General features: G+C 41.3%; 1 protein-coding gene across 4 annotated transcripts in view; it reads right to left on the reverse strand.

The window, feature by feature from the left end:
• ITSN1 (intersectin 1) overlaps positions 1 to 17688 on the reverse strand; it is a 214038-nt gene that overhangs the window by 104353 nt on the left and 91997 nt on the right. For all 4 annotated transcript variants that reach the window (XM_044250981.1, XM_044250982.1, XM_044250984.1 and 1 more), the window contains exons 6-11: positions 15899 to 16078; positions 13992 to 14088; positions 10929 to 11029; positions 5711 to 5774; positions 2223 to 2360; positions 845 to 960 (exon numbers count right to left, since the gene is read on the reverse strand). In XM_044250981.1, coding sequence (XP_044106916.1) covers positions 845 to 960; positions 2223 to 2360; positions 5711 to 5774; positions 10929 to 11029; positions 13992 to 14088; positions 15899 to 16078 — 696 coding nt within the window. The remainder of the gene's footprint in view (positions 1 to 844; positions 961 to 2222; positions 2361 to 5710; positions 5775 to 10928; positions 11030 to 13991; positions 14089 to 15898; positions 16079 to 17688) is intronic.

Below are 17688 nucleotides of genomic sequence, written 5' to 3' on the forward strand. Positions count from 1 at the left end.
TGAGTAGGTCAATTAACCACCGAGCACTTTAAATGCAGCTACATGACACTGACAAAGTATTTAATATAAAGAGACTCCCATAATAAATTTCACTTGCTTCTTAGTATCAATTATCATTTCCTTATTAATAATTCATAGCCACCTTAGCACATTTTAATAGTGTGATAGGTTTATTATTATAAATGAGGGTTTTGAAAAATAGGTTCATATTAAATTTAAAATAGCTTTCTGTCATTAACGAGTTTCCAATTCTCTTATAACAATAGGAGAAAATAACAAGAAGCAGTTTCACATGCTATTTCTATCCTGCTCATACTGAGCAAGCGCCATAAAGGTGTACCAATTTTGAGTGTTTTATAAATAACATTTATGAAATTTTTGTTTAGTGGTAAATAATCAGATTTTAATTTAAAAGTTAGAACAAGGGAGGGTGCCTGGATGGCTCAGTCGTTAAGCGTCTGCCTTCAGCTTAGGTCATGATTCCATGGTCCTGGGATCAAGCCCCCCATCAGGCTCTCCGCTCGGTGGGAAACCTGCTTCTCCCTCTCCCATTCCCCCTGTTTGTGTTCCCTCTCTCACTGTGTCTCTCTGTCAAATAAATAAATAAAATCTTAAAATAAATAAATAAATAAATAAATGAACAAGGATGCATTAGCCAAGTACATAATGTTCTTATTTTCTCTACATATATTCAAATCCAAAAGCATATCAAGAGTGTCTGCTTTCAGACTAAGGTGACCTAAAGGAACACAGCAAGAATGTCAGAAGCTAAATGTATTTGTTTTTACCTCCACTGTTGCCTCAGAGGTAGCACATCTCTAATATGATATAAAGACAGCCTTACCAGGTAATTTCTTTTCTAGTTGCTGCTGTTCATCTTCTAAAACTGGTTCCTCAGGTAACCTCTGATCCGCTGCCGTTGAGCTGATGACAGATACACCGCTGCCAGATCGAACTCGTCTGCAATGGTGTAAAAGAAGAGAAAAATCAGAGTCATAGAAAGCGGTCCCGGTAGAACTGAGCAAATCATGGAAAAGAACTGTTGAGGACTATGCCACATCATGGAGTAAATTTCACTTACAGTGAGGAAAAGATAAAGATTTGGTCCTCCTCACTTACAAAGAGTTTTTAAAAAATGACTATGTGAGGATCATCAGACTCAAATGTCTAGAGCCATCAGCAAAATCAGGGCAATTCCAGAGGACTGACCTGGTGAACCACCACCATGTGGTCTAGAACAGTGCCTGGGTCACAGTCAAGTGCTCACTGTGGATATCACTACCCTTTCACGGAATATTAGATCCACCAAGGGAAGACATAGTATACTTTACAGAACCTAAAACAAATCATCTCGTTTACTGGTTCGTTCCACCTTACAGCATTAACCTTCATCTTTTAAAGCAATCTACCTTTTCATTAATGCTTTTTTATTAGCCTCCAGTCTTGAGTCTCTTGGAGTGAGTGACCCGTGCGGCTGTCAGATTCTGTGGACAAAGTGTCCAACTACGGTGTCTTCCGACAGCCAGACTTCTCGGCTCGCGTCATGCACGCGCTGACAGCCATGGCACCGTTTCTCTTACCTTTATGGGGATCTACCCCCACCCAGCGCGGCATCAGGACAGAAATTCCTATTTGTCTTTCTTTCTCTATTCTGTGTGTTTAAGATTTCATACTTGTCTTTTAAGGTTAAAGCCATGAGCCGTCGTTGTCTGGGAGGGGAGGCGTGTGTGGTGCACCAAGGCGGAGGATATGAGTCACAGCACATTCCTCCCAACTGGACTTCGCTCTACTCTGTTGACAACTCCGCTGAAGCTGTGTTTTGGACCAGGATAATTTTCTTTAATTATCTTCCTGATTGTAATTTCTACAACACCCGTATTTTGTTACTTAACCGATGTGTAGAATTCACAGGCAGAATCTCCCTGCCTTAGTTTCTATGTATGGGTTAATACAGTTTCACTTTAACTGCTAAAATTTTTGGTAAACGTTGACTAGATAGATTGGTACAAAAATCAACAACTTTTTGATGTTTTACTAATAGACTATAGGTACTTTAAAGAACAGAACACACCCAAGATTAACACAGGGTGTTACTGAATTCATGGATATTTCATTTCCTTGCCAGGAATAAAAATGACTAAAAGAGACACAGCCAGCAAACGCCCAGTCTGAAACTCACATACCAGATACACAATTTCTTGTAAGAGCCAAGTGTTCCTTACCTAAAGGAAGGTGGAATATACTCCGGAGGCAGGACAGGTGGCAGTGGTTGGCCAGACATTGCGACATCAATGAGGTGCATGGCCAAAATGAACTCTTCTGCTGTGAGTTTTCCATCTTGATCAATGTCAGAAAGATTCCTAGTCAACCAAAAGATAACCATATTCTAGTTTCATGAAAATGCATGTGTGTTACTATTCACAAGAGATTGAAATGTTCCGTTTCCTTATTCTGACTCTAGGCCAGTTGAGTCTCACTGGGCCTTGGTTTATAAAAATAGTACCTATTTCGTAGTACTGCTGCAAAGATAAAATGAGACAATCCAAATCGTTGGGATGGTGTCCAGCACTCAGCAAATGTTAACTATGATTATAATTATCCTCTTCTCAAGCCTTGCCAGCCCATTTAAAATGTATCATACTGGGGTGCCTGGGTGGCTCAGTGGGTTAAGCCGCTGCCTTCGGCTCAGGTCATGATCTCAGGGTCCTGGGATCAAGCCCCGCATCGGGCTCTCTGCTCAGCAGGGAGCCTGCTTCCTCCTCTCTCTCTCTCTGCCTGCCTCTGCCTACTTGTGATCTCTCTCTGTCAAATAAATAAATAAAATTAAAAAAAAAAATGTATCATACTCACATTCTATGTGTCTTTAAACACTATGCTCGGCAAACTAGTGGGTCAAGAGAGTCAACATCAAAGCTTCACAAGATGTGGTCTCTATTCACACTAAATTCTGCCCCTGTGGCAGGAAGGCAGCCACAGATACATAAATAAATGGGTATAAAACTTCATTTACAAACACAGGTGCAGGCCAAGTTCTACTCCTTTAGATTAGCTGGCCAATGGCTGATCTAGACCTCCAAGGGCGGATCTTCAGAGCTTTCAGCCCAGAGTCAAGATGTTTGCTGCTCCTCAGTCACAAGATTCAATGGCTACCATTCTTCATAATCAGCTTGCCCTAGTAGCTAGTAAGAGTAAACAGATTTTTCCAGCAGATCTAAGAACAGGATTTTACTTTAATCCCTTCTGGGCGCCAAAAGAGGATGTAAAACAACCAAGGTGTCCGCCAGCATGCCAACCGTTCAGATACGACACGCAGCCTGGCTTTGCTAATAACCTAAATCAAGAAATTCCTCTGAATCTGAAATTTCCTTGAGTGGCATAAGCCAGTTTTTGTTATAAGGTATAATAGCCATGCAGTGACATTTGCCCTTTCTAGAGTACAGTTCCGCAAGTTTTGACTGATTCCGTTGTGATTCCCAATATACAGAACAGTTCCATCACCAGGCAAACGTCTGCATTTCTTAGCCCTTTGCCTTGCGCACGGACCCTGGCAACCAATGATCTCCTTCCTGTCCCTCGAGCTTTGTATTTCCAGATGCCAGACTCCTGCCTGCTCTTCCTCACCTTCTTCTTCCCGGCCCCCACTACAGTCACTCCCCAGCAAATACAATTAGAAGGAAGGTGGATTTCCCCCCCTCCCCATTCTTGCCTAAATAATGGCTGTAAACACTTCATTAAAACATCTTTTTATTGTATAGAAAGGGAATATAATAACATTCTAGTAGGAGAAGACTCAAGTATTTTTTCCAAAGAGGGCAGCTTGTAAATGAGATACTTAAGCATTCCAATATACTCTAGCGTCATGAGAACACCTAATGAACTACCAATCAGCCTCCATAAGTGTTAGCTCTCAAGTTTACATTTCAGAGGATCCTAGGATTCTGGTACATACTCAGACTTAGAGAGATCTGGATGTGTCGTATTAACTAGTATTTATAATATAAATATTACAGATAAATATAACTTCATATTTATAAATATATTTATATAAATATGTAACTGGTAATAATATTAACATATTATGTTTATTACCTGGTCTATTATTATTTTCTATTTCAAAGGAAGACCCCTTAATATAGAGCGGAAGGGACCAGGATGGGTGAAGGGGCTGATTTATGGAGCAACCGTATCAATGGGCCCTACGGCAAAATCATGAACCTCGAATCACTTCAAGTAATCAAAGCCTATTAAAAATCCTTACAAAACAGGGGCACCTGGGTGGCTCAGTCAGTCAAGCATCTCACTACTGATTTCAGCTTAGGTCATGATCTCAGGGATGTAAGATCGAGCTGCACACTGGGCTCTGTGCTGCGTATGGAGCCTGCTTAAAATCTCCTCTCTCCCTCTGTCTCTCCCTCACCCTCCTTTCCTCCCTCTCTCTCTGAAAGAAAAAGAAGTCATTGCGAAATAGACATTTAAGTACCTTCTGATGGAAGTAGTATCTCTGATATAGTCTTGCCAAAAAAAAAAAAAAAAAAAAAAGAAAAAAATCAAACTTGAATCTGAGGAGTGGTTCTCACGAGTGGGATGATTTTGTCCCCCAAGGGGCATTTGTCAACACATGGAGACATCGCGGATTGTCGAAATGGGGGTGGGGATCATGTTCCTGGCATCTAACAGGTGGAGGCCAAAGATGCTACTGAACAGCCTGCAATACACGGAACAGCCCCTCACAACAATACACGGGACAGCCCCCCACAACAAAAAAATTATCAGTCCCAAAGGATCCGTCATGTTGAAGAGGAGAAAATCTGCTCTAGATCTGATTACCAATCTCCAGGAAACACAGGAATAAATGATGCCAACCACCAAAAGATAGACTAGAAGAAACTACAGGAAAAACAATCTAGGTTTTTCTTTTTCAGGGGATTAGAGAAAAAGGGGGAGTTTACAGAACACTTAAAAGATGTGTCAACCAACTGATGGAAAATACAGATTAATTTGAACAAGAATCTGATTTGAAAAAGTCAACAACAAAAAATTAGGAGCCAGTTTAACGATTCTTGTCAGTATCTGATAACTTATTGATAAGAATTACTATTAAAAAGTTTTGGTGGACCACTGGTATCCTAGTCTTCTTGAAAAAAATCCCTATCTCTGGGGCGCCTGGGTGGCTCAGTGGGTTAAGCCGCTGCCTTCGGCTCAGGTCATGATCTCAGGGTCCTGGGATCAAGTCCCGCATCGGGCTCTCTGCTCAGCGGGGAGCCTGCTCCCCCCCCCCCCGCCTCTCTGCCTGCCTCTCCATCTACTTGTGATTTCTCTCTGTCAAATAAATAAATAAAATCTTAAAAAAAAAAAAATCCCTATCTCTTTTGGAAGTACAAGCTAAAATATCTGCAGATGAAAATGAAATATAATTACTGAGATCTGGCTTAAAATAATCAGGAACGAAGAGGGGGGAACCAGGATTGATCACAAGTTGAGACTTACTTTAAACTGTGTTATGAGTTCTAGAGAATTCATTAATCTCTCTGCTTCTGTATCTTTCAAAATCAAAAAGGGGGAAGAGTAAGAGAGGTAATAGTCACAGATGACTGGAAAATTAAGCATAATTCCTATACCCCCCCATAAATATGTGTATTAATCTAAAGACCCATAAAACCATACCGATTTGAGCCACTTCATACGAACCAAGGAACTTTTCATTCCTTACCATATTGAAGCCAGCTGAGCCTGTGGCAAACTTGATTGCATAAGAATAGTTCTTGCTTGGGGACCTAAACAGAAACCGGGAAAAAATATAAAGATGAATCAGCAAATCATCACTGTCCAGGATCCCAGTGTTGTGCACGTAAAGCACTATGCAATCTCATGCAATCACGGTGCTTTAAACGGTATTTGCTAGTACCCAAGGGGCTTTTTCACAAGAAAATTTAAGCCCCAGTGAAAAGAGGGGGGGAAAAAAAAAACAAAAACGCACACCACAAAATCCAGCATCAACTTGATAAATTTTTGTTAAATGGATGTTTAATGAAAAAAGATGAAAGTTTCAAAATGGAACCTGCCCTTTGATCCAGATTATCATCTCTGTTTGTATCAGGCTTTTATTTACAAAACTGAAACTTACTGTCTCTAAACTCAGCATCTTTGTCTCCACCAGCACCACTATCGGAGAAGACTGAGAGAGTCTTACTGGGGAAGGACTTAAGAGAGGACAATTCTTGTAACTGTTTTGTTACAGATTTAAAAAAAAAAAAGAAAAGAAAAGAAAAGAAAGGGGGCCTTGCTCAAGGCTGCACAAATGGCTAATATCACAATCATTTCTTATGTTAGCAATAAAAAATGCCTGGAATTCCAACTCTGCTCTTCGAATCACCTCTTGTTTCTTAAAGCACTTGTAAATATCTTCACCTCTGGCATGAAACTGGGCTTAGATATCAGATAAAGTCTGCAGTGGGAAATTTTGAGTGTTGAAATAAACCAGTGCTGGAGGGAGACAAATATGTCTTCTATCCATCACGGACTCTCAAGTTGTGGCCCCAGGATGACTGATGGACGAAGGAATGGAGAGCTGTCAGAGTTTTGTTGGGAAGACTGCCAAGTATAAATTTTTGCTTTTAGCTATTTCATTTTTCATATGGCACCTCATCAAAAGAACGTAAAAGTGGATGTGTTTTTGCAAAGCAAGCAGTAGCAGTTAGGGACCTCGGTGAATCACCCCCAATGTGTCAGCACAGGAAGTGCCCAAGAACTTGCCACGAGATTCGGGCAGGCAGTTTCCTCATTCGTTGGACCTAGTTTTCTCATTTCAGATGTCCCTTCCAGATTTATGAGTCTGTGCTCCATCAAATAAGGAACTATAACATGAAGTTTAAGAGAGTGGTCACACATAAAAAATGCTCAATTAATGGTAGTTAGTATTAGAGACAAAATTTAACCTTGACTGACATACAAAATATGGCAAGAAAAGCACACATAAACATATACATGTGTATTTTTACACGTGTACAGTATACAGCTTAATTTTCCAAACTGAAAATGGTCAAGTAAATCATACCTAGACTATGAAACAGTACCCCAGAAACCCTAACCAGCCCCCTCTCTTTTTTTTAGAGAAGGGGACGTGCAGGGTAGAAGGGGCAGGGGAGAGAGAGAATCTTGGGCCCAGTGCGGAGCCAGTGCAGGGCTCTCTATCTCACCAGCTAAACGAGCTGAGCCAAGCAGGAACTCCAGCTCCAGCTCCCTTCTAATCATCCCCCCAACCAAGTGTAGTCCAACTTCTAAGAGCACTTGTTATGTCTGGCTTATTTGATTCCACATACTGTATGTAATTGTAGGACATGAACCCTAAGTGCTGTGTGGTGTATCATTTTGTGAACACGTAACAATCTATGTATCCATTCTGTTGATGGGCATTCAGATAGTTTTCAGTTTGAGGCTATTATGAAGAGCAAACCTTCTAGGTTTTGGCACACATACGTACACATTCCTGTTGGACGAGTGTGTGTGTGTGTGTGTGTGTGTGTGTGCTTGCACGTGTGTCGGCGTCTGTGTACTGGGAGTCTCTGAGAAGCAATTCTCTTTAATGTGACAGCTCTAGAAGTTCCGTGGTACACTGGAATGAGGAAAGTAAACTGATCATTTTGTTTAGGCGCTAATATTATACTTGGCATGCTGGAACATTAAAGTAGAATTAGCAAAACTTTGGTGAATGCTTTAATTGATACTTGTAACAATTCTCTCCACTTCAGAACTACATAAAAGGAACAGAGTATTTGACCTACTACCAATAAACAATAAAAACTGTATTAATAAACAAACAAAAAGACCTTGTCCTGGGCCTGGATGGGCAGCAGGAGACTTGGACTCCAGTCCCGACTCTTCCGGCTCCCCAATGGTATATGACACTAACAAAGGTACTTTCACTCTCTCAGAGTCAAGGTCCTTCCTCTGTAAGTACAGGGAACGATCTGCAGCTATCTGGTAGACAGCCACGGTCCACAGGCCATATCTGGTCCCCCATCTGTTTTTTCTTTTTAATTTATTTATTTGACAGACAGAGATCACAAGTAGGCAGAGAGGCAGGCAGAAAGAGAGAGGAGGAAGCAGGCTCCCTGCTGAGCAGAGAGCCCAGTGCGGGGCGCTTGATCCCAGAACCCCCGGGATCATGACCCGAGCCGAAGGCAGAGGCTTTAACCCACTGAGCCACCCAGGCGCCCCACCCCCCAATCTGTTTTGGCAAATGACATTTTCCTGCCCATTCACTGGAGCGTGACCCTGGCTCCTTTTATACTACAATGGCACAGCTGAGTAGCTGTGGCAGACAACGTAAGCCTGATATGCTTATGGTTTTGTTCTCTATAGAAGAAGTTTGTTAACTACCACACTAGAAGACCACCGCTGTCTTCTGCAATTCTAATACTTGACTCTGTACGTCTTAAGACAAGGCTGTGAAACAACAGAAGAGATGGCCAGCACGGCCTCCGAGCCTAACAGAACACCATAAAACTGAACTCTCGAACGGAGAACGATCCTGTGGAAGCCCACATCTGTAAAGAGATATCAGTTGGGGGTACTGGCTTCTAGGGAAACATGGGGAGAAACAGAAATCCCCAGTTCATAAGTACGGCTTGTACTGTGGGCACCCAGGTTCGTGTGGGAAAGCATGCACAGGAAAGACAGAAATGATTAGAGTTAATGCTTTATCTCAAACGCCTAACACTTCAGCCTTTGTGATTAATATATGAATAACTAAATAGCATATTCATTGTTTCAGAATGCAAGACTAATAAAATCCCTCTCTGAGAGGCTAACATTGAGAGGATTGTTGGAATTCCATAGCTCCATTACATTACATTATCTTGATTAAAGAATCAAGATATTTTTTAAAATTGTCTCTCTTAATAGCGTATAACAGCAAACAACACATCGAGTTGAGAAGGAACGAAGGGGGACCCCCCCCACAACAGGTGTATCAGCTAAACGAACCCAAGTAATCAGTGGGGTCAACTGTGCCGCTGCTAGATTAGCGTCACTTCCCACAGCGGACGAGCGCGTATCACAAGCTCAGAGAGTTAAATACGCAGATAAACATGAACAAAATCTGCTCATTCGGGTATATATCAAATTTTACCATCTATCTCACATATTAAAAGTTCTAAATATTAAGACCCTGCATCATTATCTCTGGGATGAAGACACTGCATTTCATTCATAAAACAAAGATCCTACCAAGAAAGAGGACCGCTGCATCAATGTCACATCGGAATATTCTCTTAATTAATTCACAGCAAACACCGACTATGCTTAGAAGAATTGTTCTCAGATTCACTGACAACATAGTTTTGGGTCTGTACAAAGCACCAGTGTGAAACAGACCATGTAGAATTATACTTAAAAATGTACTACTGGGGGCACCCGGGTGGCTCAGTGGGTTAAGCTTCAGCCTTCGGCTCAGGTCCTGATCCCAGGGTCCTGGGATCGAGCCCCACATCAGACTCTCTGCTTGGTGGGGAGCCTGCTTCCCCCTGTGTCTCTGCCTGCCTGCTTGTGATCTCTCTGTCAAATAAATAAATAAAATCTTAAAAACAAAACAAAACTGTACTACTGAATATTCCTTCAGTGCTGTATAAGCAGGACTGGTTTCCCACAGTATGCGCAAAAATGACAGCTATGTTTTAACAGAGTGAGCGTGGCATTTAGAAAATTTGTGTATCGGGACGCCTGGGTGGCTCAGTTGGTTGGACGACTGCCTTTGGCTCAGGTCATGATCCTGGAGTCCCGGGATCGAGTCCCGTATCAGGCTCCCAGCTCCACAGGGAGTCTGCTTCTCCCTCTGACCTTCTCCTTGCTCATGCTCTCTCTCACTGTCTCTCCATTACATTATAAATAAATAAAATTTATTATAAATAAATAAAATCTTTAAAAAAAAAAAAGAAAATTTGTGTATAATTACAAGTTGCCCCCCCTTGGATATAAATATATACTTCTTTGAGAAGACTGTTGAAATTCTTCTATTAGGGGTAAGGCTCACGATTAGATGAGACCCTCCCAAATCTCACCCAACCCTGATGTTTTTTAACAGATGAACTTTTCTTTTGGAAGTAAAAATTACAACTGTAAGTGATAGCACAAAAAAAAGATAGTAAGACTCAGGAATTTAAAATATCTTGCTCCACTGCAGGAAAATTCACTCTTCCTCCTTCCTTCTGTATTTGTTAAAGGGCAATTACAATTCATCCCTTCTCAATGTTCAGATCAGAGGTATCTATTTTCCTTATTAAAATTACACTTTTTACAATTCTGGATTGTTTAGCAGCCCTCATTAGAAACACCTCTGGATAGTATCGTAAAATCCTTTCGAGTGATACAGATAACCAAATCTTTTTTTTTTCCTTAAATCCATATAACCTAGCTCATATAACCTAACTCTGACCTCTTGTACAAGAAATAAGATCTAAGTAAGTAAACTGACCTCCAAGCTAGATAGTGGCAGAGGCAGGTTAAAAACTCCCTGACCAATTACCTTCAGCCTGCAAACTGCCTTAAACACGGGCTCTTTGAGCAGACAGGTTCAAGTTCATGTACAAAGCAGGACTTCAGAACCTGAACCAGTTTGCGCTTACAGCAGTGTTTCTGCGCGAGCACTCTGATTTGCATGCTAGTGGTGTCCACTGTGCAGCAGGACCCTGGGTGTACGTTCCATTGACCAAGAAGCACCCAGCTCAAAGCCTGAGGCACTGGAGAAGAAAGTTAACTTGGCGTTATCAGGAGACGAGAACTCAAGACAAGAAGGACAATGAAAACCCTGTTTCGGAAAAAAAGCAAATAGAGAAAGGCATTTGGAGACTATCTATGGTCCAACATCTGGAAGCAATCTGCATTCGGAATCAAAATCGCATTTCACTGAATTCATTCTCATTTGTAAATACCTGTTAAGTGTCCACTCATAGTTTTGTCATGACTATTGAATAACTGTCTGTATTTCAGTCTGGACGACTGCGGGACAGCCCACTCTGCCGCGGGAGGGACACTGTGCAGAAAGAGGATGAACAATGAGGAACATATTGACATTCCTTAACACCAGTGAACGAAGAACTTCCCTAGAAAACAGCTTTACCATTTTATTCACTTTCTAGTCACTACTTCTGGATTTTCTGTAATGAGTATTTCTGTATTTTAAGGTTAGAAACATTTCTCTCAAAATAGATACGCTTTTTTTTTTTTTACCCCCACAGAATCGAGGGTAAACACAGCAGACCAAGTGACAGCTCCAAGTTATTGACCAGTCATAATTGAAAGGTTCTACAAAATACAGAAAAATCTCCTTGTCAATGAAGTGATACACTAGTGCCCAGGCTTTTCCAAACTTCTAGAACAGTTCTCTTTTGGCTTAAAAAGCAATGCTGATAGCAAACAGATTAACTTCCTCTAAAGGTATTCATTCCAGGCACCTGGGTGGCTCAGTGTTAAGGTTAAGCTGCTGCCTTAAGCTCAGATTGTGATCTCAGGGTCCTACGATCGAGCCCCACATAGGTTTCTCTGCTCAGCAGGGAGCCTGCTTCCCCCTCTCTCTCTCTGCCTGCCTCTCTGCCTACTTGTGATCTCTTTCTCTCTGTTAAATAAATAAAATCTTAAAAAAAAATAAAGCTATTCATTCTTTAATATTTATAACTTTCTATTGAGCAAAATACATTAACTTCATAATGAAGGGGAACCATTTCATTCTGGGGAGTTTCAATTCCTACAAAGGGAGAGTGAACAGAACATACCCAGGGTCATGGCAAATCAGGGGGCAGTAATGGAAGGAGCTTTGCTTTCTGGCCTGCAATCCAGGGCTGAACCTTTCCCTGCTGAGCCACGGAAACAGCTACCAGCAGTCAGTAGGGTCTACACCTCCTTAGTGATCAGGTCTCAGGGTAGTTCCACACAACTATCACCTACGGCTTGCCAGAGCCTGTGTCTAAGCCGGACACTTTAAACACAAAGGCTAAGCTCTCAGTAAAAGATGGCATTCCATTTCCAGGGCAGATTATAACTAATGTCCCATTTACAATTTCCTTTGATTTCAACAAAAATATCTATTTCTCATATATAAAAAGCAAACTTTTAAAAAACTAAACCTCTTAGTCATCATTTATATATGGTATCTATGCACTCATATTTGTAATACGCACTCCATAAAGCATAGTAAACAACCCCCGAACACTTGAAAAGTATCTAATTATATCCACTTTTTCAATTCTTACACATTTCTTAATAAAAAACACTTACCGAGATCGATTCTGCTGTGAGTAATTCCACAACACCTCTCTCATTTTAAACTAACTAATATTTTGCTGATTCCAATGCTTGCCTACTTGTCAAAAGCTAATTATCTCTCCCCTGCACCCCAGAAATACAGGGTGTTGCACACAGAAGCTGCCCCAGATTATACTTATCAAGTCCAAGTTTTCTGCTGAGACTTTCCTGAAAATTTAAACGCACTGAACACCTCACTAACAGGTAACCAAAAACTAGATGCCACATTCTAAAAATCTGCTGGAAATTTAAATTATTAAAAAGGTGACTACCCGAAAAATCCCCAACACCAGTTGTCTTAACAGCATTAATGTTTGCTGATACTGATTATTTATTCATTCTTGTGTCACAAATCAATTTTAAGGCAGATCTGAAAATCTCTCATGGAAGAGACACAGAAAACCCCAAACTTCAGCACGGTAACGGAGAGAGACTAAGAAAGAAGGAATTCAGTGTTAGGATCCATCTCAGCTCTGCCTTGTGGTAACATGTATACCATCAGTGAGGATTTTTAACCTCTCGGGGTTTTCTTCCTCATTCACAATTCTGAGACAGTATCTACTGCAGGTGGTCGTGGGGGCTGAGTGGGATTAATGAGGTGTTTAGCATACAGACGCTCAATGATGTTCTGGAATCTTAGGAGTACCACCTTAACTGAGTGGAACACAAATGCCAGTACACCACCATTAAACCAAGCTCCCAGAGCAAACTTCCATGGTTAGGACATCATGCCTTAACATCAGAAAGAACTCAGTCCGACTCCCGGCTCTGCCACTTCAGAGTTGGGCTATTCTGGGCAAATGACTAATGTCTCTGGGCTTCCTCCTTATCTACAACATAGAAGAATGGAGTCAGCTTTTAGGGAAGACAGTGAGCATTCCGAGAGCCATAGTGTGCATAAATCAGCATTCGGCATATGCTTTTCAGTGTATGCATTTCCTTTAAATCATTTTATAAAGGGTTATACATTGTTCAACTACGTTCTATACACTCTTCTCCTGAAAGTGGGAAAATGACTTGGATTACTTAGGAAAGATTTCTAAGGAGGACTAAAACAAGAGAGGACGGAAACATCTTCATTTACGTCCCCTTTTAACTGCAATAGTTCCGAGACGGCTTACAGAGAGACTTAACTTTTCATCCTAGTGCAACAGTATGCAAGGGGGAAATTAAGAGGTAAAAGGAAATAAAAATAAGAAAGATCATATGAAACCAAGATCGGTCAAAATATAAGCAGTAAGGTCATACCAGCTTTCCCAAAATTGGGCCACATATTTGATTAGTAACGACTGTCCACTAATCTGAATTAATTCATTTCACAAAAGGTGGTTTAAAATAAGGTTTCAGTAACAAACCACACAGATTCCATGGGATTATCTGAGATAGATTTAAAAATAAGGCAAACTGTGGCTCTAATCTTCATCTAAAAAATTTTATACATAAACTCTTAAATGATTAATACAAAATAGTTATTTTCCCCTCCTACCTGGAGTTCAATTTCAATATATTTAAACATTAGTAAAACTGGTACCTATTTGTTTTCCTTGCTAAAAAAATTAACACCCAAAGCTTTTCGAAGAAATGTCATGTTCTTTATCATCTCTGTAACATGCATGTGATAAAACCTGATAACATTATCCAGAACTAATTACTGGCATCCTACAAAATAGAAGATATTAAACAAGCACACTTACCTAGCCACATCGAATGACTGTGCCTTCTGTAATTTAGTGTTTAACTGTGACCCGGGACCAGATCTACTAAAGGAAGAGCTCTTTGGCAATGTGGCTGCTGTAAAAATAAATAAATGCTGAAAATTTTAATCCTATGAAGAAAAGAAACAATTCCCTACTAATGAAAGAAAATGAGAATACACAGTCACCAAATATGAGGCAAAAATTATTCTTCCCTTATCAGCCAGGACTCCAAAAGAGTTATTCCCCCCTCGCTCCCTGCCCCTTGCCAAAAAATTTTCCGCATTTGCTCATTTCTGCTGAAAGTCCCCTTACTAAGTAGAACTGTTTACAATCCATGGATTTAACTCTCTGGTAAAGGTTTCCTATCACATTTTATGGGATCTATCCCGACAGCTTAAGAAACAGCAGCTTAAAGACATAGGATATGGCATTTTCTTTACTTGTGTTAATGGAGTGGACGTTCCAGATGAGCAGAGCCGAAAAGTCAGAGCCATGCAGTCCTGGCCTGACACCGTGGGATGCTAGGGAGGGCCAGCTCTCATGTCTGATTCTAATTCAGCCCGGTTAGCGGTGTCCCAGGGACAAACTCTGAGCCGCAGCCTCATCCTCCTCACTCCGCCCACTAATCCTGCAACATGTACCACCAGCCACGAAAGAAGGGAGACAGAGCGTGTGGATTCACAGATACTATTGGAAAAGCAACTGCCAACAATTTTCTCAGCTGTCATTCTACCTGCAGACATGGTCACAAATGAAAGGGGAACTACGTGGGACAAGAAAATCTTAAAAACAAAAACAAAAAACGGTGGCATATTTAGATTCTTTGGCTATTAAATCAAAGACAGATCCTACAGATGTAATAAACCCACATAGCTGGGCAAAGAAATGATGATTCAAATACAGTCATCACCCATAGCTAAAACCCAGGTCATTCTCACTACCGAATTAGGCAGACACAGCCGAAATACTAAAAAACAAAAAAACAAAAAACAAACAAACAAACAAAAAAAACCTTCCCCTAGGGACACCTGGATGGCTCGGTTGGTTAAGCATGGGACTCTTGGTTTGGGTTCTGGTCATGATCTCAGGGTCGTGGGACTGAGCCCCAAATCGGGCTCAACAGTCAGCACGGAATCTGCTTGTGCCTCTCGCTCTGCTCCTCCCCTGCTTTCTCTCAAACAAATAAATAAAATCTTTGAAAAAAATTCTTCCCCCACCGGATATGAATTTACTAAGATTTGTAGACCACATCTACAGGTTATGCTTTCTTTTTTTTTTTTTTTTTAAAGGGAAAAGCCTTCCAGATAAGTCTCAAAATGAAACTAGTTACACCAGGAACTTTCTAATCCTTTCCTTCAATGAAGCGAGAGGGTACTACTCCATCCTTAATGCATCTAGCCATTTAATCAATGTCCTTCTCCCTTTCACCGGATTCACTGTGCCCCTTCAAAGAAAAAAAAAAAAAAAAAAGGAATATACAATGTTCCTTCTTCTCCCCAAACATAATCCAACTCCTAAGGGAATGGGCTGTTTATCAGCAATTCCTAGCAGCTGGAGAAAAGTAGTAACTGACACATGGAAATAGAAAATGTTCAATTACTGCTCAATCTCACTTGCTCCTGTCAAGCCCTGGAAAGGGAACTCTTGGTTTTTAGCTGTCGAGTTCACCTTTGCCTATACAGTACCAGATCCGGCTTTTCACTCTCCTTCACTTCTCTTTGGCCTCGCACAGCCCACTTAATATGTCGGAAGAAATGAGATACCAAGTTTGAAGAAGGAAGATAGTTTCCTCCGGAACAAAATGCCACTCAAAGAGAATCAGAAAGTGAAGACAGAAGATTCAGCAAGACGGAAGAGTAAAACACACGTAAAAATTCAGCCTGTGGATTGAGCAGGTCACATACCAGGATGAGCAAATGCGGGCAGAGGCTGTATGACAGGGGGAGCCCCGTTGGCCAGGGGAGGCACTGCTGCTGTAGGAACAGAAGATACTAGAGGTGGAGACATTCCCACAACTGGAATGGATCCCATTGGCACTGGAGCGACGGCTGTGAGTGGCGGCATGCTGGCGATACCTCCTATTCCTAGGGAGGAAAAACCCCAACAAAATTCACACGGAATCCCTTGTCCACATTCAGTGACAATTAATCCAAGAGTGTTCGAAGAAGCAAATCACTTTCCAGTTGTAATATAGCTCCATTTACAACAGAAACTCAGAAAAAAAAAATTACATATATATATATACATACATATAAAGTCAGATTAATCACTTTGGAGAATACCAAAAATTACGTCAAGCATCACATCGTAAGGGCACAAGACCCAACTTGAAGAGGGACCTATGGGCCAAGGTTGAGGATCAGTAAGAATCGTAACTAACAGAACGAAAACCACCAAAGAGAATTAAATTTATGAATTCATAATGATACATAAAAACAAACCAAAAATTCTAATTGGCCATCATAGGTAATAAATTTATTCTGAAAACTGGTATAAATAAAGGAGGAAAAGAAAAAATAAATAAAAGAGGAAAAGAAATCAAACCTCTATCCTGCCTTTCCTTTACACACTGAACCTCACAGAGACAGAACACTGGAAACGGAAATTACTCTTTACAGAGTATTCTAACCAGAGTGAAGAAATCACAGAATTAAATAAATGCTTCCTTCCTTTTTTGTTTCTCTGTGTGAACTTCTGGTACTGTGACATAATAAGAAATATATATCTGGTCTTTGCCCACCCCCTCCCCAACCGGGTTCCTGATTCCTGTTCCTGGCAGTGCTCCTACAACCCTTGTGATTTCCTGACTGATAGGAACATCTTTTGTTACAACATTTGGTCTTTGCCCCTGGTTCCTGACACAGGAGCTTCTACCACCCCTGGAATTTCTGGAGTGATAAGAGTGTCTTTTTGTATTCGGTAAGAAGGCTGGTGGCAGGGTCCCGAAACAGATCAGGCCAAGGGCTGGTCATCGGCAAGACCACAGCATGGTCAGTGGGACACAACGTTCAATCCCATGCCACCCCTCCCTACCTCCATACAGACCTCAGGCGAGCGTAGAGGGGCTAGAGACTGAGCTAATCAATGACCAAGGAAGGATGTAGCAATCACATCTGTATAATGAAGGCTCCATAAAAACTCCTACTACAGGGTCTGGAGAACTTCCACGCTGGAAAACACAAGCACATGCTGAGAGGGTGGCCCACCTCAACTCCATGGGGACAGTAGCTCTCACACTCAGGACCCTACCGGGCTTTGCCCTTCTATACCTCTTCATGTGCCTACACATTTGTATGTATCCTTTGTCATATCCTTTAAAATGAACTGACAAACCTAAGTAAATACTTCCCTGAGTTTTGTGAGCTGTTCTAGCAAATTACAGAAAGGGGAAGCAAGGTGTGTGGGAGCCTCGGACTTTGTAGTCAAGTCAGAGAGAAGTAGGGGTACCCTGGGGACCCAGCGCTTGTGACTCAAGCATGAAGTGAGGGCAGCGTTGTGGGACTGGGCCTTTCCGTCCTCAGAATGTGACGCTAACTCCAGCAGTTACCGTCAGAGTTGAGTTTAATTATAAGATAGTAAGTTAGTGTCCAGAGAGTTGGAAAATTGGGTGGCCTGGTTCTTCTGGACACAAAATTCTTGGCTTAGTAGTTCCTTGATAATCCTAACTATGTCACCATTTCCTTCTGAGATATAG

The sequence above is a fragment of the Neovison vison genome, chromosome 6, assembly GCF_020171115.1.
Source record: "Neovison vison isolate M4711 chromosome 6, ASM_NN_V1, whole genome shotgun sequence".
NCBI lineage: Eukaryota > Metazoa > Chordata > Mammalia > Carnivora > Mustelidae > Neogale > Neogale vison.